Source organism: Hydra vulgaris, chromosome 14, assembly GCF_038396675.1.
Source record: "Hydra vulgaris chromosome 14, alternate assembly HydraT2T_AEP".
NCBI classification, from domain to species: domain Eukaryota; kingdom Metazoa; phylum Cnidaria; class Hydrozoa; order Anthoathecata; family Hydridae; genus Hydra; species Hydra vulgaris.
The window spans coordinates 33,997,074-34,022,772 of NC_088933.1; the positions used below are offsets into that span (position 1 = coordinate 33,997,074).

Genomic DNA, 25,699 nt, shown 5'->3' on the forward strand with positions numbered 1-25,699 from the left:
TAAATACATTTTTTATAACCAAACTGTTTTCTTTACAACAATTTAAACTTAGCAAAATAATTATAGAGTTCGCTCTTATAATTATGCACTCAAAGAGTTTCGAGAAGCGAAACAAAATTCAAATTAACCAATTTAAGAAAAGAAAAAGAAATAAAAAAGTAGAAACATTATTTAGTAAAACGGTAAATATGTGTATTTTTATTCATATCAGTTTTTCTGATTTTTGAAAAGTTTTTTTTTTATAAGTTTGTTTTCTTTCTAAACCTTAAAATTAAGTAAATATCATGATTAATCTTTTTATGGATTACATAAGTCGACAGTAACCGATTAACGTTACATTTCTAAGAAGACACTTTTGAAAATGTTTCTGGCGCTCAAAGATATTTACATATGTTGATTAAAGGTTTATAGTTTGTTTCTGTATTTTTTGTAATATGTTTTAATTTATTTGCGGATGACTGTCCTGTAAGGTAAATTTTAATGTAGTTTATAATAAAATACATTAAATTGTAATTAAATATAAAAAATATAGAAAAGGAGCTTAAAGTCACTTGTTAAGTGCTATTGAACCGCTACATTTTAACCGCTGTATTCTTTTATTTTTAAAGTAAAGTAGAAATTTTGTTTTCTATGAAAATGTTTGTCATTACGTGTGACAAATATTTACATAAATTTTATTCTCGAGTTATTGAAAAAATTGGAATATATGGTATTATATAATATATGGTATTGCTTTTCTTAAGTTTCAGAGAAACGAATGCGGCTTATTGACAAGCTAAATATCCAATAGACAAACCAAACAAATTTCTTATTAAAATATTATTTTAAATTAAAACACAACTAAAATTTGAACATCAGTTTTATAATAAATACTTAAAAGATGCAAATACAGAAATAAAAATTAAAGTTTGAAAAATATTTTTACAAACGTCATTTTTTTCGTGCTATCGCAACGTGATTGTTGTTTTATTGTAGTTTTAAAAAACAGATTTCCTTTTATCATGTTATCTATTATTCATTTTTTTTCTTGAGTACTTTATAGATAATGCTATAGACAAACATTTTCTCAAAAGCTTAACATTATAAAAAAACGGTAACGCCTGAGTCTTTACTAATTATATTGGAAAGTTGCAGCAGTAAATAGAATTCAAAAAATCAGGTATACATACACTTTTTAATAGCTATCTCTACAGTAGGACCACCAAATAAATTGTGCAGTGTGAACTAGACGTGTTTATTTTTGAAAGTCATTTAGGGAATTTTTTTAACTCAATCATAGGAGAAAAATTCACATCGTTTTAATTAAACTTTCAACTAAAAGTGTCCTTTTTTTTAAATTATGGTGTTTTTAGAGACGGTGAGCTTTTTTGCTACTGCCAAAAATTTGTATGTATGTATGTATGTATGTATGTATGTATGTATGTATGTATGTATGTATGTATGTATGTATGTATGTATGTATGTATGTATGTATGTATGTATGTATGTATGTATGTATGTATGTATGTATGTATGTATGTATGTATGTATGTATGTATGTATGTATGTATGTATGTATGTATGTATGTATGTATGTATGTATGTATGTATGTATGTATGTATGTATGTATGTATGTAAGTATGTATGTAAGTATGTATGTATGTATGTATGTATGTATGTATGTATGTATGTATGTATGTATGTATGTATGTATGTATGTATGTATGTATGTATGTATGTATGTATGTATGTATGTATGTATGTATGTATGTATAATTCTATAATTAACTAAAATACTGGTTTGAAATAAAGATTGGCAAACTCTTTACGGTTTAATGACTAGAGCCATTTTAACATTGACATAACTGAAATTAATTGGTATTTAGTGAATCTTATTATTCTGCTTCAGATAACAGTTTGTCTAAAGTCCAAGGATTGGCTGTAAAACAAATAAACTAATAAATGCATAAATATTGTTATATAAAAAAATTGTTAATAAGTTGAGTATAACTAAAACTTTAAAGCCAAAGAAAAGAAATTTTTATGGTTAAAACAACTCATCTTTGTGTTTATGAAAGAGAATATTTTGATTTAGAGTATCAATTGTTTCAAATGCAAAAAATTAATTATTAAACATTCAAAAACATGAATGTATTAATATTTTAAAACGAATGTTAAATCAAATATCTTTAAAGTTCCTTCATAAAAATTAATTCAAATTACGTCTCAAAGTACATAGAATAGCCTAAGACTAGACTATAAGTCAAAAAATAAAAATAAAAACTTAATAATAATATAAAAAGTGATAACGACAACTACTGAATTACGAAGAAAAAGTAAAAAGTATTCAGTGAGGAAAGATGAGGGGAGTATAAAAAGATCTGATAACTTTGTCTGTGTTACTTTGCGAGATTTAAATCACCTTAATCAAATTAATCTTTTGATTTCAAAAGTTTTGATTTAAAAACTTTTTAAATCAAAAGATTTAAAAAGTTTTGGCGACGGCGTTGCTGTGATGAGGGGAGGGGGTCTAAAATGGTCAAACATTGCGTGACATAATTTATGGACGACCTCATAGGAAATGGATGTTATATTACTTTTTTTTCTAAGCAACTTTTCTTTTATAAAAGTTTTAATATACAGTTGAACAATATTATTCTGAGGTAAATAACACAATCGACTCAAATTTTTTAAAAAGTGGAGATTTAGCAAGATAGATCTGACCTCGCAATTCGGCTTTGTATTTCGTAATAAAACTAAAATATTTATTACTATATACAAATTTATAATTAATAATATTATAATTTATAATTAATAATATAAATAATATAATATTAATATATGAATATGTGTTTTTGTTAATTTATTTTTATATTTTTTATTGAAATAAATTCTTTATTTGAAGTTGTTCAGATGCTTTTAACGATTTGGACTAATTTGATGACGAGTCAAAATATCTATTGTTAAAGTCTTCTAAATATTTTTAATGACTTCCATAAATTTGTCCTTATAAAAGACAAAAAGATTTTATAAAGCTGTTTTTTTTAATAAAAAGACTTTAAAAAATTATAAATAGATAGGAAATTTTAGTTTTAGTTCAGAAAAAACAGTTTAGACCTTGATATATTTTTATATTTTTTTTTCTATGTTTAACTAGCAATGTCTTGGAAAAAAGAAGAGACTACAAGTTTTTTGAAAAAAATTAATTGGTTAATGCAATTACTTCAAATAGTATGTTAACATATTTTGTTCAATAGGTTGGATGATATCTTCCGACCCTTTAAATTAACCCGTTTAAATTAACTTGTCAGTTAATTTAAACCTCCGCATTAAATACAAAAAAATTAGAGCGTTGGCAATAAAATAGAAATAGAAAGAACAAGACTTATGAAAAACTATTACATCACTTCGCTGATAAAAAAACAACAACAAATAAACAAAAGAAAAATTTTTTTTTAGATAATGCTACGTTCTAAACGTCTTCTAAACGTTGGTTCTTTAAAAGTACAAAGCATTTTTTATGAAAATTTCTCTATTTCAAATTGGTTCTAGTTTATCTCAGTAAGGTATATTTACTATATAACTTCAAATTTTCTATTAGTTTACCTTGGCGATAATTTTTTTAATACTAAATGTTAATTTAGTATTAGAAAAATTATCACCAAGAGTATTAGTAATAGAAAAATTATCACCAATAAGAGTCTTTAAGAGTATTTTTACAAGAAGAACTATACACCCTGCACTGAGTTTTTTGTTTGGCTAAACAATTTTTATTTTAAACTGTATTTTATAAACAATTTTTTTTTGAATCTTTACAACAAAAAGACTTTAGAAGCAGTTGGAGTAGACGACTTCTGACGCAAGAATTTAGGTGACATTCAATTAGAATGGGAAAAAAAGTTATAGAATTTTTTCCTTAGTTTTATTAGTTAGTTTTCTGATGACGAAAAAAAAAACTGTTTACAAATTAGTAAAATACAGCGTTTTTTCAAAGATTTTAGGAGAAAAGAAAGATGTAAAAGCAGAAGAAAGACAGGCTAAATCAGTTTTTAATTCTATAAACTTTGAAAGCACATACAAACACAATTTTAGGTCATTAATAGTTACGCAAAAAATAACCATAAGCAATAAAGGTAATTTTCTCCTCCTTTGAAATACCTAAATAAATGTTAAGATAATATATGCTTTACATATTTATTAATTTTAACTTCTCTTTTTGACAGCGACTTAAAATCTCTTTACGCACCCTTCTATATTGAGTAATATAATATCACTTACCATGCCGCAAAGATTTAACAGTTGAAAAAAAAAATGAAAAAATAAGTTGAAATCCGGCAACCTCAAGGACGAAACTAACAACTAAATTTTTTTAAATTAATAAATTTGTAAATTTATTTACATACTTTTAAAATATTTCTTCTAGGTAAAAGATGCTTGAAAAGTATCATTTTATATGGATTTTGTTTATTGTCAACTTATATAGGGTATCTTTGCAAGGTAAATAGTAGTACAAAGTTTTAATTTATAAAAAATTAGGCCGATTGCCTTACTTTTAAACAAACAAATTTGCATAATTAACAAATTAGGTTTTTATATTTTTTTTGTAAACAATAATGATTTTGTTAGAATGCATGGACAAGAACTCAAATTGCTTGAATATGAAGAAAAAAGGGTGGTGCGACTACAGAAAAGATTTTGCGAAAATAAACTGCAGGAAGACATGCGGATTTTGTGGTATTTAAAATATATATAAACCTTAATTCCTTTAACTTTATTAAAATTGTTAAATTGCAAAGAAATTAAAATTTCTTGAAATGAAAGTTATGTTAAAACAAAGCATATTAAGAATCCAGTCTTATATTAATATTACATCGGTGTCTTAATAATAAAAAGGTGGATTTCTACAAGACGAAATTATTCGCGCGAAGCGAATTTTTTCGTCTTGTGGAAATCCGACTTAAGACTGAATTTTTAAATGTGGTAAATTATTTCATGACACGTATTTGTTTTCTTTTTTTTCTGCAAGCGCCAAATTTGTCATTGACAGCTCTTTCGTTTTTAAATTTAAAAAAGTTTTTAAAGATGCTACTGATTTTAATCAATATAAAATTTTATTAAAAATGTTATTTTATTATTTCTAAAAATCTTAATATAAATATCTATTATTTATACATTGTTTTTGTAAAACAAATTTGCAGTAAGCAGGAGCGCCCATGGCCCTCGGCTTCCTTGGCTGTAAAACTAAAAAATATTTATTTTTAAATCTTTTCATGGCAATTAAGTATTAAAATATAATGTAAATAAATAATGATGAAAATAAATAATGATGAAAATAAATAATGATGAAAATAAATAATGATGAAAATAAATAATGATGAAAATAAATAATGATGGAAATAATGCATTGTGAAAAAAAGTGTTTGTTAGAAACTTTAAAGTTTCCTGGATAAAGAAATTATGCTAAACAAGTCAACATTTATTTGTTTGATTAATTTTTTTTTTAAATAAATAACGTTTTTAATAAATGATGATATTTATGAAAACAATAATCTTGGTGTCGTTATTAAACTTTTAAATTTTGGCTGCAGATTTTACAAAAAAATTTACGAAGTGCGACAAAATGTTGTCTTTATTTTATCATCTTCTTTAAAAACCTAAAACATAACGTGCCCTCAGTAATATCTTGTTATATCTACTCTCCTCTAATGTAATAAATAAAATGTTCTATCTAATATATAAAATAAATACTATATATATATAAATATATATATATATATATATATATATATATATATATATATATATATATATATATATATATATATATATATATATATATATATATATATATATATATATATATATTGCATAATGTTTTCTATTACAAATACATTTGTAGTTGTTAAAGTCAAATAAATGTCTTATTATAAACACATTTTTAAAGTTTTATAATAAAACATCTATGTGACCTTTAAAATTAATTTTTTATTTATTGCTATGAAAAGATATAAAGTTAAAACACTCTTATGAAATACAAGTTTGAAAAAAAAACATAATTTCTTTCAAAGATTGTTTTGAAAGATTGCATAGTAAATGTAATCTATTATTATTATTATAATAATAATATCTAAGCTACAAAAGCAAAACTTTTACAGTATAGTTCACATTTTCTGGGTAATCTTTTTACAGTATAGTTTGCATTTTCTGGTCACTTCTAGTAACTCTACATGCAAAAAACTAAGAAAGCACAAACATTTCCCAGAACCAAAACTAAAAAAAGTCAAACATTGTGTTATCGACTAAGATGATTTTAAGCGCTCATTTATTAATTCACATTCAGTGCTTCTTCTCGTATTTTCATTCCAATTAAATTTCAATTAATTTTTTTAAAGTAGATTTTTTACCGTAGTTGGTAGCAGCTTTAAGATATGTGCATTCTAAGGTCTAAGATTAAGCTTTTTCATAGAGAAAATTTATCTGTTTTAGTTTAGTCGTATGCTTAAGCAATTTCAATGTCTGATAATCATTTACAAAATTTGGTTTAAACTAAGCTTAAATCGAAGTTAATTTTTAAAATTTCAAAACATGTTATATACAAAATATATTTAATATCTCATATGAGGTAAAGTGGTGTAACATTGACACATCTTTAGAAAAAAAAATTTTTCGACAAAAAAAATTTGGTATCCAACATTTCTAAGTGTTTATCAATGATATTGCTGCCATAAGTTGTTAAAAATTTTAATTTTTTGTTTAATGTTAATAATAGATAATTATTTTTGTTGATGTAGTACCACTGTCCTCTACCTGGAGTAACTTTGACAGTAGAACGTTTTATGCTTTTAATGTTAAAAATATCTTATAAGGGTAACGTAATAATTGGAATTTCGACAAATAAAATAGAGAAAAAAAGAGTCGCTTTTCACAGGTTGCGTGTGTAGAAGATGTTTCAGAATTATCGCTTCTAGTTGTTTTCTTGGAGTAAGGTCTTTCTGTATTTTATCTGAGCATGTGATTCGCATTGGTATGGAGCTTATATTATTTATGCCATTGAATGCCGGTGTAATCTTATTTTGATTTCCGTTATTACTTGCGCTAATAATTGCACCCGATGTCAGAGACTCTCCCGTTGAAAATTTCTCACTGGTTATTCTATTTCGTTTAAGTGGAAAAATTCCACAAGTTTTAAGAGCCATTATGGCATAGCTTCGACTGAATGCTCCACTGTCTATAACCAATTTCAGCATTTGTGGAAAAGTTGCTTTATCAACATTTTTGTATCGTGTTGAACCATAAAAATTTTTTAAACAGTTCCTTCAAGATCCTTTGAATGCCTTAAAAAAACCTACATCTAAAGGCTGTAAAATACTACTTGTATGGGCAGGTAAACAAAGTAGCTCAATGTTGTTTGCAATAGCTAAGTCTACAATAGTTTTTGATATTTGAGAGTTGTGTCCGTCAAATATTGGAAGCTTCGATCCTTCTAATTGGTTCGTTTTGGCAATAAATATCTTTTAAAGCCATTCAATGAATTGGATGGATTCATTGAGTGCAACATTGCATTCAATAAATAGCATTGCATGCATACACACGTTAGTAGGAAGAGATTATCCAATCCGACGGGTAAGTCTTATTTTCCATTTCTCCTTAAAACCTCGCATCCAATCAATTCCAGGCTCGCCATTCTTAAAGGTATTGGCTCTACCACTACTGTTTATGTAAACTTGTACAGTACTCGCGACATTGCAACAATCTATTCCAAAGCCCCATTCTCCAAAGTTTCTGAATTGTATGAACAATCAACATTTTTTTTTCTCTTGTCAAAATTATTGAGCGTCCAATTTGTTTACAATGCACTTTCTTGAGACGATTAATTAATGTTGTTCTATAGATATTGCACATGAATGCTGCTTTACGTATGCTGATATTGCTTTCACTTACATCATCTCCATGGCTTCCCGATCATACAATCCGTGTGTTGAGCATTAATTTTTAAGCAAATATTTATCTGCAACAATCATGAGTATTGCTCAAATAATTTGAGCAATACTCATGATTGTTGCAGATACCACCAGCGTTAACACTGGAAAAAAGAATGGTGTTGTAATATTGCAAGGAATGTTCACAGAAAAACGCATCAAAAAACCTCAGTTTATCAGTTGTCAACACCATGTATTAGGTAGAACCCTCTGTTTGGTGATGCATGAAGAACTTGGAAATAAAACACAACGCTGAACAATTAAAGTGGGCAATCAAGTTATGAAGGACATGTACTCGTCATGTAAACATAAAGAAAAGTTGTACCTTCTATTCCTTTTATGCAACAAGCAAGAGCAACGGCGGGGTAAACTTTTTCCAAAAGATATGCAAATAATAGTTCATTTCGTGCTTTTTTAGGTAAAAGTTTATCAAACTACAGTACAGGAGCATGGGGTTGAAAAAAAGTCATAACCCTAATGAACAGTGTTTAGTTATATCTGCTTTAAAATGGTTTTAATTATAAAAATATTTTTTGTATAGAGCTATAATAATTGGAAAGTGCTAAAACGCATGGTCAAATAACATCAATATTGTCACGTTCAAGAACAGTAATTTTGTTTATTGCAGCTCAATAACTTATCATATAACATTAAACTTTGTATTTGTTTACGTGTTTTTAATAAACATTTGATGCAAATAATTAAAACATTAAAGCAAAATATTATACATACGCAAGTGCGAAATTTTTGTTAATGTTTTATACATTATTTTATTATTATTGCTGTTACGTTATAATTCTTTTTTTTTCTTTTTTAAATTTTAATAAAAATTTTATTTATTGCATTTTAAAATAAAAAAAAAACAAAATTACAAATAAAATTTCTAAATAAATAAAATAAAATCATTAGAAAAAGGCTCATTTTACCTCCATTAAAAAAAGACCAGAGTGAACTTAATTCATCAACTATGAAATTTGCCGCCTTATGCTTATATTGAAAACAAATTTTTGTAAACCAGCTTTACTATATTCAAGTGCATAAAATTTCAATATATGATAATTATTTACAAAATTAAAACTAAGGTTTAAACTAAGCTAAAACAACTCTTCAAAACAAAACTATTAAAATAACAACGTAATGTTTTACATTAAAGGTTTATTTCTAGTTCGATCGAATCCCACTATTAGCAAAAATTTAAGATAACTGAGTAGTCAGTTCCAGAGAAAACCGCAATACACCTGCAACAGTTAAATGACTATGGGATTCTAAAAGTGTAAAAATTTAAACCATCTGCCTACTAGTGAGGTTGAAACTTTCAAAAAGACAAAAACTTTCCTTAGGTTTTCAAGTTTCCTTAAGCTCAACCAACCCTGCCCTACCTTACAAAAATTACATCCTTATGCTATAGTTTCTTAAATGCGCCATAAAGTGTTTCTGCATGGTTACTTTATATATAACTACATTTGATATAGAGATTTTTCTATTCCATATAAAAATTACAACCCCCTCATATTGAGGGGGGTTTAAACTTTATATGGTCATAATTTTTGAACGCTGAGAGATAATACTATGAAACTTAAAAATTATAGATGAATATAAGTCTAGTTAAATAATAGAATAGCACAAAAAATATTTCATCAACTTGTTGCTCTCACGTTTGGGGCAGGTGTTGCAAAAATTTTGAGGTTTTTTTGTTCCCAGCTGCCAATCATCGCAATTTTTTGCAAACCCTCATTATTTGACATAACTATAAACATATAAATCTTTGGAGTTAGCTCCATATATATATATATATATATATATATATATATATATATATATATATATATATATATATATATATATATATATATATATATGCCACATTAATGACATTATATACATATATATATATATTTATATATATGTATATATATATTTATATATATATATATATATATATATATATATATATATATATATATATATATATATATATATATGCCACATTAATGACATTATATACATATATATATATATATATATATTTATATATATGTATATATATATTTATATATATATATATATATATATATATATATATATATATATATATATATATATATATATATATATATATTAATGACATTATATATATATAACTCATATATATATAATTCACACAGTAAGATGCTTTGATTCACTAAGTATTTGTATTTTTCATATTTTTCAACTTTTTAAGTTGAGTTTTTCTTGAAAAACTTTTTAAAATTTTTTACAAATGTTTCTAATTTGTTATTTATTTCAAAGAGTTCTAAATAATTTTAAATAAATTGAATAAAAAATTTAAGTTTGTTTAGTGTAATCTGTGGTGCAGTGTAAACTACACAGTGGGTATGCGTTGTTGGGGGAATTTACTGTTTTTAACAATACAAATAAATTACATATATTTTAAGTTTCTATGAATTCAAAGTTTCGAATAGTTCATGCAAAAAACAGTTTTTTTAAACAAAAAACTAAGTTTAACCAAAAAAAAAAAATTTTTTTGTAATATGTTTATAATTTTAAACATTAAGAATATTAAAATACTTTTATAATATAAATTACTATTAATAGAAACCGAAGGAACGATTATTTCACAAACAAGTATTGATTCAAATGTTGACTCAAAAGGTTATTTTTACTTATTTTAATGAATAATAAAGTTTTATTACCTTTTAAAAATTTTATTTTTAATTACCAATAAAGGTAATCGAATATTAAAAATATTTAATTACCTTTATTAATTAAATATTTACAGCAATAACTGTTCATTTTTCTTTCTTGCTCTCAATACAACAAAAATATTTTGAAATAAAAGTAGATAGTAATAAATTGATTATTTGCAAACTATGTATTTGCAAATAATGTATGAGGTGGCTGCAAAAATAAGTTTTAAGTCCCCACCTCTCTGCTAAGTAATTTATTGAGAGAGAAGAGTTATTAGCATTGCATATGCAGAAGAGGACTAATTACAGTAAATTATTTGCAATTATATCATTTTTTATTCATTAAGCTCAAGACTGTAAGAATGTTTACGATTACAAAAAGTGTTCGTACTTCAAACATATGGGATGGTGCGAACGTAACGTACTTATTAAAGTAAACTGTAAAAAATCATGTGATTGCGAATCCAAAATGTTTGAAAGTTCTTGTGATAACTCAAAACACGGGTGTTGCAACGATAAAAAAACTGCAAAGACAAATGAATTAGGAAGTGAATGCCCAGGTTTGATTGTTTATTTATTATAAAATTGTGAGTTCTTTTTTTTTTCTCCTTTAAAATACTTTTTTTTTAAGAACATTTATTAAATAGTTTGTTTAAAAACACTTAAAATATACTTAAAATTTCAATATAAAAGTTTTTAAAAAATATTTTAGTTTGATATTTTTGTTGCCTTTTTTCAGAATAATTTTTATTACCGTTAAACCCAGGACCCAAAATGAAAAAAAAAAATAGCCTTTTGACCAGGATCAAAAGCTTCCTTAGTTTATTAGTATTTTTAAAACCGTGTAGCATATAGAATTTTAATATAACTTCTATAGAAGGTCTAATAACTTCAAAAAAAAGTTATAATAAAAAGTGTTTAGTACTATACAAAAATTAATGTAGATAAAAGTTATACAAACGTCATACAGAAGTTATGCAGGAGTTATGAAAAATAACTTTTACAGCAAATACTAAAAATTTTATCAGATTTATATAAATAATGTATTTCCAAGTTTTATTGAATATTATTTGTCTAGGATGAACATCCCACTAACTTTAATATTAATCCATATTTTTATAAGTTGAAAAAAAATCAATAACAACAAAGAATTTGACCACACTAAAGCTGCTATCTAAATTTAAAAACGTAACTAATTGATCACAAACAAAAAAATATTATACTTAAATCGAATTCAATGAAACCTTCAAATGACCTATATAATAGATGACCACAACACAGTGCTGAGGTTTTTTTTGACAAAAGGCCGGTTTTTCAAAACTTTCACGCAAGTTTTATTTAAAAAAGGTGTCAATTATTATTTGCTGTTTTTAAGAAATATTGTATTGAAGTATTGTAAGTTGAACTTCAAAAAAATTAAAAGTTTATAATGTCTTTAAAATACTATATTCCGAACCGTTCCTCAAGTTAATTATAGGACTTTAGGTTGTAAAATATCTGTATATATTATGTAAAGTAACTTGAAAAAACAAATGATTTATGAGTACTCTTCGTTTAAAATTAACCGTAGTAAAATATAGCGTTGTTTGAAAGTTGGATTTGCCAGATAAAGCTGAGTTTACTTTTATTTAAGGTTTAACTAAGTTCGGTTTATCCTCCATAGGTGTTTTCAAATATTTCTAAATGACGTCACTCCTATCCTCCTAAATGAAAAAAATTTATTTTCTCATGTTTGAACAGTAAAGTAAAAAAAAGTAAATATAAAAAAAGATGAATTAAAAGAATATAAAAAAATGAGTAATTTAAATCTAAAAGAAATTTAAAAACGCTTGTTGTAGTGTGCAAATTAACGTGAACACGGGTTTGCAAAACAGAAAATATACCTTATAAACAAATGAACACATTTTATTATAAAAAAATATTAATTATTATAAATATTTATTAATGCGTGTGTCCACCCTTATTTTTTATTATTTTGTATTTTTCTCGACATTGGTTCTATATATATTTTTTAAAGTTTTCTTTGATTTTGTTGTCTCGAGACCAGAACTGAATCAACGCCTCTATCATGCTTATCTTGTTCATATAGTCCATCTTTCTTTTCCGGTGTATGCGCAAACGTCCCACAAATTTTCAATTGGATTAAAATCAGGGAAATTCCCAGGCCAATCCAATAGTCAAGTTATTTTCTTGGAAATAATTATTCATTTTCTTTTACCTGTGGCAAGGCACACAGGTCTAAGAAATCCACCAAACAGCGGATTCAATGAGACTTAGTTCAACCAGTTGAACTCATTGAATCTACCAGTTGAACTAAGTCTCATTGAATCAACCAGAAGAACTAAGTCTCATTAGATCAACCAGTTGAACTAAGTCTCATTGAATCAACCAGTTGAACTAAGTCTCATTGAATCAACCAGTTGAACTAAGTCTCATTGAATCAACCAGTTGAACTAAGTCTCATTGAATCAACCAGTTGAACTAAGTCTCATTGAATCAACCAGTTGAACTAAGTCTCATTGAATCAACCAGTTGAACTAAATCTCATTGAATCCGCTTATTTCAATTCTAGTTTTTTGTCTTAAAAATCAAAGTAATCTTAAAGAATCAATAACCATAGTAATCTCGGATCATAGTGGGAAAAACAGCGCCAAAACATTTCCTTTTGAGGATGTTTTAAAGTTTGTTCGATGTAAGCAACTCTTAATTGATCATCACTGTTTTTTCTTAGGTATCATGACCTTGGACTACAGAGAGTATGTATCGTTGGAAAACTTTTTTCCATCTATTTACTGTCTAATTATCGTATTTTTTTGCTTAAGTATATCTCTTCTTCTTCGTATTTTCCGTCAATAACTGCTTCTTCTGTGGCCTAACTTCCTTTTTTCCTGATTCAAAAAACCTTTTTCTCACAGTAGAGTCATGAATTTTCACTTATCCGTTGGCCTCTATTATCTATTTTCTATCTATTTGCAGGTCAAAACTTGTTTTTCTCTGGGTTTTTTTAGACATTTAAATCAAGCTTCATCTTTTTCAAACTTTTTTAGACTCAATGAGGTATGTTTACTTTAGGTGATATTCTTTATTCATTTTCGAGGAGTGATATCCATCGTAAAAAATATAATAGCTTAGCAAGCAATATTTTAGAAAATACGGTAATAGCTAGAAATTGTCTTAGAAAACCTCAAAATTAACTTTAAATGCACGAAACACAACCGAAAGATAAATAATAATCCACAAAACTCAGTAATATGGCCGCCAAATGCAAGATGCCATTGAATACAAAAAATACTTTTCACTTGTTCACATTAATTCACATACTACTGTATTTACTGATAATGATTTAATCTCCTACAAGCAAAACAATTTGGTTTTCATTAAATCAAAAGTATTTAATTGTGGAATTCCATTATTTTTGTTTTCACTATTTCTGCTAATGAAAAGGTTACAGTTTGTTGTTCAAAGTATTTCATTTTTGTTCAAATTAAGCTATAAAATTTTTTTCAAAAATAGAATAACTTGCTTCAGTTTAAAATTAGCTTTAAACAAAGCCCATACGTTTCTAAAAATTAAAGCTGAAGGTTGTGAAGCTCAAATCACATTTAAACATCTATATTTAATAGGAAATCATTTAGTTGGTTGTGCTGTTTGTTTTGGAGATATGATAACCAGGGGTTTTAAAGAATGTGCTACAAACCTTTCCACCTACCATCGATTATATAGAGACTATCAGTTGCCAAGCGCCAACAACAATTACCAACTTTGACACGTACAAATCAAAAAATAGTTTCAATTACTGAAATTATTTTTAATTTTTACGTGTCAAATTTGTTTAATTAGACTAAATCTTCTTGTTTAAAATCATTAAACAAGACGATTTAGTTCTGTGCTATTATACCCCGAGAAAAATAAAAAAGAAAAGAAAAAAAAAAAAGTTGTGTTTTCTTGATTGATAAAATTTATGTAAAAGCTGCTATTATATCAAAGTGAAATTATCTAAGGGAAAAGCTGTTAGTTATACAGAGGAAGTATCTACTACTGTACATTCATTTATGATCCAAATTCTTTAGGCAATCTTTTCCAAATGTTTTACCTGTTAGTAATCTAACATCAGATTTCTAAATCAATCTAAATAAATACGACAATGAAAGTTTTAGATGTTTTACGTAATAGAAATAAAATTAACCAAATTTTTTTTTTCTAAATTCAAAAGAGTAGATAAAAAATCTTAGTTATGTCAAAATGATTTATATTTTATACGACTGTCCTTATTTTGAAGTACGAATGAAACAATGTGCGGCCGTGGCGCAGCGGTTAGAGCGCTTGCTTAAGAAGCAGGAGATCGAGGCTCGAAACGAGCTCTGGACATATTTTCGTGTCACGGAAAGGAAGGAGGCGTGAACTTCCTGGTTAAATGAACTTCCGCGGTGCTCTGTGACAAGACCGTTAGGTCTTCTTGAGGCACATAAATAACAAAAAAAAAACAAAAAAACAATTGGCTGACAGAAAAACCAGGCTAGTAGCAGTTTATTGACAATAAAAGAACATATAACGCAAATTAAAAAATTTTGTGAAGTTGAAATGCATTTTAAACCAAATCAAATAATAAAGTTATCCAAATTAACGGAAACATCAATAAATCTATAAACAATGTCCTAATTAATGTATATATGTATATAATGATGTCAAAGAATACGATGGTTATGACTATCTTTTATAGCTTGAAGATTTAGGTGACAGAAAAATTGATATTATTTACATCTCGAAGATTATATAAATATAGAAATTTTATTTACAATTATCTATAATGCTGGCTAAGTTGAAAAGTGTTGTGCTAAAGAAATAAGATATGATACAATTACATATTGTAAAAAAAATTGAGCTTAATTGCATAATTTTAAGACTAACTTATGAAAATTTTAGGACTCACTTATTCAATTTTCACTCTCTGTGGTATTTGTTTTCCTACAGATTTTTTTTCTTTATTAGTCAAAAAAGTTTCTAGAATATTTTTGAATCAACATTTTAGATTGGAGAGACGTTTTCTACTTCAAAAAAACTAAGCCGAACATTGGGAAACCTTTATTTAAAGAATTTTGCATGGTTTCAAGACTAATAGTGATGAAAAAGCTAAAATTTGAGAAATTTATTTAAAATTGCTTTTCACAAGTTTAAAAAATACCCACACGGTATTGATGCCTTCTATAAAGAAGGCCGTAAACCGTATATATATAACAAATTTTTTAAAAGTTTCAAAAATCTACCGAATTAAAAAATTAAGGATGTTATTTAAATGCATAAATCTAACTTTTTCAGTTCTTTTAATTTTCTTAAGAAGTAAGTAGCGATTTAAAAATTTATCTTGTCTAAATTTTAAATAAAACATGTGCACATTTTTATACTTTACGCTGGCAGCCTGACGAAGGTTGGGTAGAGAGGGGCTAGTTGTGCCATTTTTACCAAATCTAATGGATCTCATGAAGCGTTGTGTTGGATTTACATAATTTTTTCAATATTTCAATACTAATTTAACCTGCTAAAAAATTAATAATAAAAAAGTATAGTTTTTGAATTTTTTGAGAAAATATTGCCTAAAGCTTGCGGAGCTGCTCAACTGATCGTAGCGGGGTAAGTTGAGCAATAGTGTGTGGTAAGTTGAGCAATCAACAAATAAATGAATATGCGTGGTACGAAACTTGGGTGAATCATCAATAAAACTTTCAATAGCAGTAAGCGTGTGTATAATTTATAAACTTTATATAAACTATCTTAAACTTTTGAAAGTTTTGATTTAATTATTCATTTCAAAAATATGCATAAATAATGTACCGCTAAATTATTTCTTATTCATGTTGCTTTTTTATGTACGCGAAAGTTCAGTTTTATGTACGCGATAGTTCAGTTTTATGTACGCGATAGTTCAGTTTTATGTACGCGATAGTTCAGTTTTATGTACGCGATAGTTCAGTTTTATGTACGCGATAGTTCAGTTTTATGTACGCGATAGTTCAGTTTTATGTACGCGATAGTTCAGTTTTATCTACGCGATAGTTCAGTTTTATGTTGGCGATAGTTCAGTTTTATGTACGCGATAGTTCAGTTTTATGTACGCGATAATTCAGTTTTATGTACGCGATAGTTCAGTTTTATGTACGCGGTAGTTCAGTTTTATGTACGCGATAGTTCAGTTTTATTATTATTTTTCGGATTAATTTTTTTAACCATGAGAAGTTTTATTTGTTGTAGTATTATTTGCTAAAAATTGCTTAAGAAAAAATACTTTTAATTTGATATGGGGCTGTCCATTAATTACGTCAACAAAATAGGGGGAGAAGGGATCTGGAATTTTTTCGACAAGGGGGAGGGGAAGCTCAAGAAAAGTTGACGTCAATAACGTTCCTTTTTTAAATAAATTTATTTGATTTGTTACTAGTCATGCATATTTACTTAGTTACAAGTCATGCATACTGACCAAAAATTTAGGTGTCAAAACAAGACTATTTCATGCCAATCTCAGTACGCTATCCAATTGTAGTCACCTTACTAACGGGAAGATATAGAAGCGCTAGAAAAAGTTCAAAACCGTGATACAAAAACCATTTCTGAGCCATGTTAGGTCTTACGACACTTAAAGAAAGAAGAATAAGAGGTGATTTAATTCTAATGTTCAAGTTCATGCGTGAATTTGATGAAATAAACTTTCACGTATTATTCAATCGTCTTTCGTGGTCAAAGTATATAATGCGTGATCATAATAAAAAACTTGCAACGCAAAATTACTCAATTGCATGCCAAGAGAGAAATTCTTCGCGAACCGTATTGTGTTGTAGTGGAAAACCCTGCCGCAAAAAGTAATTGACACAACTTCCGTCAACATTTTCAAAAATCGACTAGATGAACATTTAAATTAGTTAAAATAGAATTTTTAAACGATAACTGAAATTAACTCTCTCCTCATATGTTTCTAGTATTCTATTATGTTCTTAAAGTATGTTACTTGTGTCGCAGATGTGCACAAGTATCTAAAGACTGTTAGTACAGAGATGCCTGATGCAGTGCATCTTTGTTGGCAATTTAAACATAACATTTATGATTTTTCAAAAGTCTATAAATTTATTACGGATTGTTGTAAATATTTTAAATTATTGACCACTAGAATAAACTAAACTAAACTTTAAAAAAAGAAAATTAGGCGGCGTTTGTAGTCTTGTGTTTCATACTCATTAAAACTTTAGTATTTTAATAACATCTATGTTCTACTTTTTTTAAACCGTGTTGTGCTTTAAAAATACCTGACACATACAGAACTAAATGAGCACACGCGAAATGTTTACTCGTAATACTATTATTTTTCCAAAGTTTGTGTTTTGTTGGCCTGATTTAAAAACAATTAAAGATTTATGTAAGTACATAATCTATATTATATTATTTAAATATTTATACCAGAATCAGCAATCTGCTGCTCGCAAGTAGGTTGCCGACCCTGGTATAAACATTTGATGTTAAAATTTCAACGTTATAATGCGGCTCTCCAGCTCCATGCACAAATACTATTATAATATTGAAAACGAGATGTTAGTAGCTCTTTAAAAACTGGAGAGTTTTTATAAATCTATCAGAATTAGTTTGCTTTCAGACTCTTTCAGAATTAGTTTGCTTTCAAAGAGAAATTGGGTTAGGTCTAAAGTTAATGTAAGAAGGTATGGCACATTGACGGGTACGTTAGTTACTACCGTTGTCCCAAATTACCCAAATGCTAACGATATCTATGCAAAAACAATATATATATATATACATATATATATATATATATATATATATATATATATACATATATATATATATATATATATATATATATATATATATATATATATATATATATATATATATATATATATATATATATATATATATTGTTTTTAGGTCTTATCAAAAATTTTAATAGTAATGATACCTTTATTATAGTAAGAATTTCGGAAAACATCGAGGAATACTCTCCTCCATCAAAGTTTTAATGTTTTACTTTGTTCTTTTAAATTCCTTAACTGAAACGATCTAATTATTATTGACATAATATCGACTAGCAGTTCTTCGATAAGTTGAGTGAATTCAACTTTTTTTTACTTTCTATTATGCTCTGGAAGATGCTTAAACCAATAGTGTTGCATGTAGTAATCACTTTTATTTGTATTCACTTTTTGTTCAGAGCAAACCTTTATAATTTTAAATGGTTATATATATTTAAAAAATGTTTATAAGTTAAAAGTTGAATTAAGTTTTTCTTTGTAAAAATTTTACTTTTAAACACTTTTTCCTGAAGTTGTAAACTACTACTATTACTACTATTTAAAAATGTTTTATTTTTTTATATTTTTTTAATTTTTACATAAGAAAGATGGGGGGTGGGGGTGGGGGTAAATTAATTATTGACGTAATTTTATAGGGGGTCTCTGAAAGTTTGACAAGTTGTTGTCAAGGTAAAAAATGGTAAAAATTGTCGAGGTAAAAATTGTCGAGGTAAAAATTGCCAAAAAATTGTTAACGTAGTTAATGAACAACCCCTTTATTTAAAAAGATATTGTCTGAATTTTATGCGTCTAAATGTACTCTGGCGAAAAGTTAAGCGATAAATAAAATAATGAATTTGTATGATACTAAGTTCTATAAAAAATTATACCTTAAATTCCATCTAAAGAAATTATTTTATAAAAATACATAGTTGACTATGAGTTTGTTTCACATCAGTAAACACAGCGCAAGTATTTTTGGACCTTTATTGCCAATAAGTTACCAAACTCCATTATTAAAAGTTTCAACATAAAAACTATATTTTTTGTCAAAAAATTAACTTTATGCCATTATTTTTTTACCTTTTGATATGTTATAGTAGTTTACTTTCTCTAATTTCTTGTTTGTAGACGCCACTTGACCCGCTATGCAAGGTTGTTGCGCAGTATAACTTTATTGCCAATAGACCCGCTATGCAAGGTTGTTGCGCAGTATAACTTTACTGCATGCGTAATATAAAGTTGCATAAATAACTTTATCTATATTACAATTAAAGCTAACTTATTCTATATTTCATATTATTTAGAGACATGTAAAGATGATGCAGCTTACGTAGTAATTTGCAAAAGATTTTCAGATGAGTGTAATGGTCAATCTGGTGCTCTCACAACTTCCGTAAAACGTCATTGCCATAAAACGTGCAATCTATGTTAACATTTATAAATTATGTTTGTATGTATGTATGTATGTATGTATGTATGTATGTATGTATGTATGTATGTATGTATGTATGTATGTATGTATGTATGTATGTATGTATGTATGTATGTATGTATGTATGTATGTATGTATGTATGTATGTATGTATGTATGTATGTATGTATGTATGTATGTATGTATGTATGTATGTATGTATGTATGTATGTATGTATGTATGTATGTATGTATGTATGTATGTATGTATGTATGTATGTATGTATGTATGTATGTATGTATGTATGTATGTATGTATGTATGTATGTATGTATGTATGTATGTATGTATGTATGTATGTATGTATGTATGTATGTATGTATGTATGTATGTATGTATGTATGTATGTATGTATGTATGTATGTATGTATGTATGTATGTATGAATGTAGGTATGTATATACGTACGTGTATGTGTATGAATGCATATATTCATGTAAGTATGTAATATATTTTAAGCATAATTTTTCTTTGTATATCACTATTTAAAATCTATTTGTATTTAATGAATGCACTATTCTCATGACGCAATGTAACTTCTGAAGACATTTTTGATAAAGAAACTTTGGATAAAGAGTAATATATAGTACTCAATTTCATTATTTCATCAGTATTTTAAAGTGTTAAACATGTAGGGAACATTTAAATAAGTATTTATAATGAAAAAAAAAAAGAGACTCTTCACTTTGAATATCATACATTAATAAAGATATAACTATGACTGTTTTTAATACAATAAACGTGCATCTGAAAGGTTTCAAGTTTTTTGAAACTCATGCAGTGCATGGGTGTGAACAAGTTATTTAGGTTTACTACCATTAACAACTAGAAAAACTAAAAATGTTTCAAAAATTTTAGTTAAAATTAAAATTAAAATTTTTCATTAAAATTGTTTTTTTTTTATAAATGTTTTCTCTTTTTTTTTTACCATACAAAATTTACAATAGGCGTGTTTTTTTATTCTATTATTTACTTAAAGGTAGATGATAGAATTAAAAAACAATCTTATTGTAAATTTGATAATAGAATCAAAAACCTATTCCGACGTTTGAAGTTTTATGTATATTGATGACCGGAATTTAACAAAATAAATGTTTGCCTTAATTTTTAAGTAAATTATAAATATATACTTGTTGCTTGCGTTACGCAATCATTTTAAATAATGATTTATTTATTATCGGGCCATCAATTTACTCAAAATTTCAAACGTCGGAATATGTTTTTGATTTTATCATTTTCCTCACTTAAATAATAACTGGCTGAAACAAGAAGACATAGTATTATCACCGAATTTACATTTTTGCCGTAAGTTTATATTCCAAAAAAAGATGAAATACAGCTTTACTAAATGCAGATATTGCAAATTTTAAATATATTAAGATGTGAATAAACAATGATATAAGATTTTATAAGATAAATAAAATCAAAGCAAAAATAAGTAATGATCACTTTTTTTTTAAGTATGTTAATTTTAAAAGAAATATTTAAAATCGAGTTCATTTTTTAATAAGAATCATTTAGATTTTCTTTTGAATTGTCCTGAAGAGTATTTCAATACAGTTTTTTTTTTTAAATATTCTTAAAAATTTTCTCCCTAAATATAGCCCACAAATTGAATAAGTGATTTATAAAAAGTTTTGCCAAATTAAGAATAAAATATATTTTGAAACCATGTTTTGTTTTAAGCAGGAGCAGCTTAACTTGGTGTATATTAAGTTTATAAACATTACAGAAATTTACAGGTACCGAAAAAAGTTTAGAACCACTTAACAATTTTGCGTAATTTCATTATTTTTTTAAATGTATGAAACTAATATTGAACTTTGATGATAAATTATATATATATATACAGTATTGGACAAAACATTTGCAACCAACATCGAACAATGCTAAAAAGTGTTCCTAATTTTACATGTCTTAAAAACGAAACGAACTATACTACCACAGCAAACAGTTCAGGAGTCTGGAGTCATAGCATGCCATGACATGAGCAATCAGCTGACAGGTGACAGCACACAGGCAGAATTTTGCTGAAAAGTGCAATTTTGCAGCGGACAAAACAAGTGCAACTTTTTTAATTTGTTTCATTTTCTTAAGTCTGGTCCGTGTCAACGTCACGGAAGTTCTTTAATAATCAAAGGAAGTATCCAAAAGTTTCCAGAAGCATGCAGAAGCTTCCAGAAGTTTCCAGAAGAAGCATCTGGAAGCATCCAGTAGCATCAAGAAATATCCAGAAACATTCTGAAGCATCTAGACGCATCTAGAAACTTCCAGAAGCATCGAAAAGAAGCATCTAGAATCTTTTAGAACAGTTTCACACAGGTTCATTTTACTATATAAGAGACATGTAAATCGACATGTTATTCAGTCAGTATATGGAAGTCAATCAGTCAGTATTTTCGAAGTTAGTTTTATCAAAGTGTTTTATCGAAGAACATCAATACAAGAAGTGAAATACAACAAGTGTTTCATTACATTAATACAGTCCACATCCAACCAAGACGTTGTGTTCCACAGAGCATTATTGTATCATCACAAGGTAAATGTAACACGGTAAGCCTTGAGAAGCGTGATTATTTTTATTATTTTTATGACTTTAAGTGCAAAAATGGCTCTCGACAGTCTTGGATTGGAACTAAGAAAGAAAATTATTGACGATTACGTAAGTGGAATGTCACTAAAAAGTATTTGTGATAAATATCGCGTGAATAAATGGACCATATCAAGACTATGTTCCAAATACCGTTCTAAGGGGAAGTTGGCAGCAGATAACAAAGGTGGAAGACCGCGTTCTGCCACTTCTAGAGAGGATTCTATGATCGTCAGATCCGTCAAGAAAGATCCCTGGATATCATCAGTCGAGATACAAAAGCAATTAGAGCTCCCTGTATCGGACCACCAATCAGACAACGGGCTGTTGAAGCCGGATTGTTTTCTCGACGCCCTGCAAAGAAACCGCTGATTTCACTAAAAAATCAGAAAAAAAGAGTCCTGTTTGCTACATTTCATATTGACTGGAATGTGCAGAAATGGCGAACTGTCCTGTTTAGTGATGAATCGAAGTTCAACATCATTGGGAGCGATGGCATTTGGCTTGTACGTCGACCGGCCGGAAAACGCCTCGATTTACATTACTGCCATAAGACCGTGAAGCATGGTGGAGGCAATGTAATGATCTGGGGGTATTTTTCTGCTAACGGTCTAGGTCTAATACATCGAAACGATGGAATAATGGACCGTTTCATGTATAAAAATATCCTGAAAGATGTTATGTTACCTCATGCTGAATGAAATATGCTAATAAAATGGGTTTTTCAGCAAGACAACTTTCCGAAACACACTGTAAATGTAGTCAAGCAGTGGTTTCAAGACAACCAACTATCAGTGATAGATCGGCCGCCTCAATCTCCGGATCTCAACCCTATCGAGAACCTGTGGGAGATCGACAACCGCAGAATTAATCGTGAAGGTGTTCGTAATAAAGATCAACTGTTTAAACAAATCTAAAAAGGCCTTGGCAGCGATTCCACAAAGTTTCATTGATCACCTGATTGAATCTATGCCTCGAAGATGCAAGGCTGTGATCGACAACAAAGAATTCGCCACGAAATATGTATAGCGAAATACAGCTTGGTCAACATTTTGTCGAGTTGCACTTGTTTTGTCCAGAAGGAAATCAACTTTTTTTAATACTTTTGATTAATTTATTAATTTGCGTGTACAAATAATGAACTTTATGATGAATAAAACTTGAAGAACTTTGTCTTTAAACAGTTACATAGTTATTTCTCTAAATTGAAAAAATGCAGCACTTTTATATAAAGAAACTAAATTAGCATTATTTGGTTGCACTTGTTTTGTCCGATACTGTGTATATATATATATATATATATATATATATATATATATATATATATATATATATATATATATATATATATATATATATATATATACATATATATATAAACATATATATATATATATATATATATATATATATCATATATATATATATATATATATATATATATATATATATATATATATATGTATATATATATATATATATTAGGGTGCATCCAACGCCCCATACATTCAAAAATTGATCTGTCTCTATTCTTAAAACTTTCTATTGGTTCTCACAAGACACCCTGATAAATTTTTTCAAAATTGAATGAGATTTAGGGGGGCCACCTTAAGTCTGAAACTTGCAACAAGACCCTAAACAGAAGGAAAAAAAGTTTTTCAAAAGTATGGCATGTTGGGTCTCAAAAGAAGCGACACTTTATAAAAATTTAAAAAATAGTTATCATTTTTTTGTTAAAAATACTTTGAAAATTTTTTTTGACAAAAACATGAAAAAAAAGGTTTTTTTTAATTTTTTGTTAAAAAATAATAATTTTTATGCAATAAAACTTAGAATAATAATTCTTGTGTAAAATTTTGTTATTTTTTAAATTTTTATAAAGTTTCGCTTCTTTTGAGACCCAACATGACATACTTTTGAAAAACCTTTTTTCCTTTTGTTTAGGGTCTTGTTGCAAGTTTCAGACTTGAGGTGGCCCCCCTAAATCTCATTCAATTTTGAAAAAATTTAACAGGGTGTCTTGTGAGAACCATTAAAAAGTTTTAAGAATAGGGACAGATCAATTTTTGAATGTATGGGGCGTTGGATGCACCCTAATATATATATATATGACATGCTTTAATAAAAAACCTAAAGGAATTTAAACCGCATTCAATTGCATACACATTAAGCGATCAATAAACAAACACACACAAATGTATTGAATTCAAATGAAAATAAATACATTTTAAACATTTAAACTTTTTAATAAATACATTTAAACAAACCAAAGTAAATATTTATATCAATATTAACATGGATATCCTTTGTTTTTAATCACCAGATGAAGTGCATAAGCATACTTTCAACCAACTCTGAACACTGATCTTTATTAGCTTCCAGACACCAAACTCGACTGATTTCATCCTTCAAGGATTCTGTAGATCTAAATTTGGTTCTATCAAGATTTTCTATGATGTATTTCCGCAAATTTTCAATCCTTTTAAGATGAGAATTATTTCAAGGCAAGAACTTTAAGGAAGAACTTCAACTTTGTTGTCTACAAACCATGTATATAATTTATCATCAAAGTTCAATATTAGTTTCATACATTAAAAAAATAATGAAATTACGCAAAATTGTTAAGTGGTTCTAAACTTTTTTTGGTACCTGTAGTTCTTATAAAGAGTTTTGCGATGTTTTTGCGATATTTTATGTGGAAATTCTAATTTTAGCTCACTAAGAATTTCCACAGTATAATATATCGCAATAGATAAAACAGCTATTAGTAAGTGAAAAGTAAATAATTTTTAAAGATTCAGTTTTAAGAAATAATTTCACTCTTTCGGGAAAATATAATTGAGATTTTATTTTTAATAGATTTATTATAAAATAAGCATGACTTGTTTTCATCTAACATCACTCCAAGAATTTTAATAGTTGATTTCCTTTAACGACTTACTTAAAAAGAGAATTTTTTAAAACTTGATTTCTCTTATTACGTTTGTGAAACAACATAAATTTTGATTTTTCTACAATTACTGTTACTTTTATTTTTTTAATTTTATTTAGGTGCCCCAAAAAGTCCTTACTGTCTTATTACAGAGCAACGTGGATGAGCATATAATAAGAAGTTAACGCCTCCTTTCAAACCGATATTGCAAAACTTGCCCAGAGGTGGGGTTTGAACCACGGATCCTTTGTTTCTGAGGCAAGTGCGC

General features: G+C 27.2%; 1 protein-coding gene across 4 annotated transcripts; it reads left to right on the forward strand.

Annotated features, from left to right (window-relative positions):
- Positions 1 to 312: 312 nt before the first annotated feature.
- Positions 313 to 20,511, forward strand: LOC101237731 (nematocyst expressed protein 8). 4 transcript variants are annotated; one of them, XM_065817164.1, is made up of 6 exons: positions 313 to 403; positions 4,404 to 4,477; positions 4,607 to 4,714; positions 10,555 to 10,611; positions 10,994 to 11,206; positions 19,744 to 19,987. In XM_065817164.1, exons 2-6 carry the CDS (start codon positions 4,411 to 4,413, stop codon positions 19,869 to 19,871), a joined length of 573 nt encoding a protein of 190 aa, XP_065673236.1. In that variant the 5' UTR covers positions 313 to 403; positions 4,404 to 4,410; the 3' UTR covers positions 19,872 to 19,987. The 4 variants fall into 4 exon arrangements, with proteins under 4 accessions (XP_065673236.1, XP_065673235.1, XP_065673238.1 ...); XM_065817163.1 differs by lacking the exon at positions 313 to 403 and adding an exon at positions 1,007 to 1,159 and having other exon boundaries at positions 19,744 to 20,511; XM_065817166.1 differs by lacking the exon at positions 313 to 403 and adding an exon at positions 3,481 to 3,546.
- The last annotated feature ends 5,188 nt before the right edge of the window (positions 20,512 to 25,699 follow it).

What these genes read in the sequence shown, in the direction of transcription:
- LOC101237731 (XM_065817164.1), top strand. Translation starts at nt 4,411, where the DNA reads ATGCTTGAAAAGTATCATTTTATATGGATTTTGTTTATTGTCAACTTA. An exon ending in ATATAGGGTATCTTTGCAAG is followed by an intron (nt 4,478 to 4,606) that starts GTAAATAGTAGT and finishes TGATTTTGTTAG; the next exon opens with AATGCATGGACAAGAACTCA. An exon ending in GAAGACATGCGGATTTTGTG is followed by an intron (nt 4,715 to 10,554) that starts GTATTTAAAATA and finishes TACTATTAATAG; the next exon opens with AAACCGAAGGAACGATTATT.